This window comes from Rhyacophila brunnea, unplaced genomic scaffold (assembly GCF_057557595.1).
Source record: "Rhyacophila brunnea isolate RB1 unplaced genomic scaffold, BYU_Rbru_1.0 scaffold_8, whole genome shotgun sequence".
Taxonomy (NCBI): domain Eukaryota; kingdom Metazoa; phylum Arthropoda; class Insecta; order Trichoptera; family Rhyacophilidae; genus Rhyacophila; species Rhyacophila brunnea.
The window spans coordinates 16,507,829-16,509,515 of record NW_028233350.1 but is presented as its reverse complement, the minus strand read 5'-3'; the positions used below and the strand labels follow the sequence as shown (position 1 = coordinate 16,509,515).

The window sequence follows — 1,687 nt, the reverse complement described above, 5'->3', positions numbered from 1 at the left end:
TTCTAATGTACTCTTATAAACTACCCCTGTAGTTTTTTGGAAGATCTACAAATACGATAGGTCAGTATGATTTAATTATTGCCTATTTTTTTACTTTCCAAATTTTATCACTTCAATACTTTTCGATAGACAGTAGTCACTACTATTATTTATATTATGTCTAATACTATACCAATAAGATTTTCACTGACAGTGTCAGAAGGAATGCTAATACTTGCCAAAGTAGACTAACGTTAACTCTACTAATGAAAACAAGGCTTCAGGGCCTTCGCATACTAGAGGTATTAATACTATTAACATACTTTTTACAAATTGCAGTAAAGTAGTTAGGAATAGGGATACAATCCCGAGCCAAAATCTTGATTTCGGGATTACGATTTGACGATCCCGTTAATATAAAATTTTTATGTATACAAATAACGTTGTAAAATCTGTCAAAAATAAATCTAGTATAATTTATACTATTTAAGACATTTATTGGTTATATTGTGTACGTTCAATCTTGGAAATACATCTTTCTTTGTGTGCCATATCCGTTATCAGACGTCGGCGATGAATTTGGCCATTTGGCCCCTGTCCGTCGCTGCTCTGAATAGGGATGGAGTGCTGATCTCAAACCAGTCCCTGAGGTTTTTGAGCCAGGCCGTTCTTCTTCTACCAGGACATCGCTTACCGGAGATCTTCCCTTGAATGATGAGATGTAGAAGGCGATACTTCTCGGGATGGCGCATGATGTGGCCAAAGTATGCCAGTTTCCTGGTTTTTATTAGTTTGACTATTTCTTTGGTCTTTTTCATCCTTGACATCACCTCGACATTTGTAAATTTGTCCTTCCAGCTGATACGAAGCATGCGCCTATACACCCACATTTCAAAAGCTTCAAGTTTTTTGAGAATCGTTTCTGTGAGCGTCCAAGCCTCTACTCCATATAAGAGGACCGAGAAGACGTAGCATCTCACCATTCTAGTTCTGATTCCCAGGTGTATATTATCATGGCTACATGATACTTTTTTTTAGACGAGTAAACGCCACCCTGGCTTTCTCGATTCGGCATCTCAATTCCGTGGTATGGTTCCAGTCATCATCCAGAGTGCAACCCAGGTATATAATGGAATGTGTTCTCTCTAATGGGACTCCATTCACTGTGCATGTTCTGTCATCTATATGGGACTTACTTACACTCATGTATTTTGTCTTGAAAATACATACATAGGTTTAATGGAGTAATTAATAATGTAATATAAATAATAATGAGAAAGTAAAACAGTTTTATTTATTTATGAAAAGATGACAAATAATACAAATACAAGTTCAAATAAAATAAAAAATGACAAATGCATTAAAATCCATGGTGGAATCACTTTGTTAAAAGTGCGAAGCATTGTTTTTTCCAATCTTTCTCATTGTTATTAATTTATGTTAAAAAATAAAATGAATTGGCAACACATGGGTAATAGATCAAACTTCATTCAAACTCAGTATATTTCTAATGTAGTTGTATGTTACTATAAGTATATTTTCTGTTATATTTTCGTTTTTATTTTATTTTCCATAAAAATTGATAAAAAAAACTCAATCCCGAAAGTTTCGGGATTATGTTTACCAATCCCGGGATTCATAGGTATCGAAAATAGTTCGGGATCCCGGGATTGGAATCTCTAGTTAGGACTGATTCACCCAACCTATT

At 34.7% G+C, this 1,687-nt stretch overlaps 1 protein-coding gene across 1 annotated transcript; it reads right to left on the bottom strand.

Moving 5' to 3' along the window:
- Positions 1 to 539: 539 nt before the first annotated feature.
- Positions 540 to 962, bottom strand: LOC147063976 (uncharacterized). Its single transcript, XM_085959127.1, has one exon. The coding sequence runs from the start codon at positions 960 to 962 to the stop codon at positions 540 to 542; it is 423 nt and encodes a 140-aa protein (XP_085815253.1).
- Between the last annotated feature and the right edge of the window lie 725 nt (positions 963 to 1,687).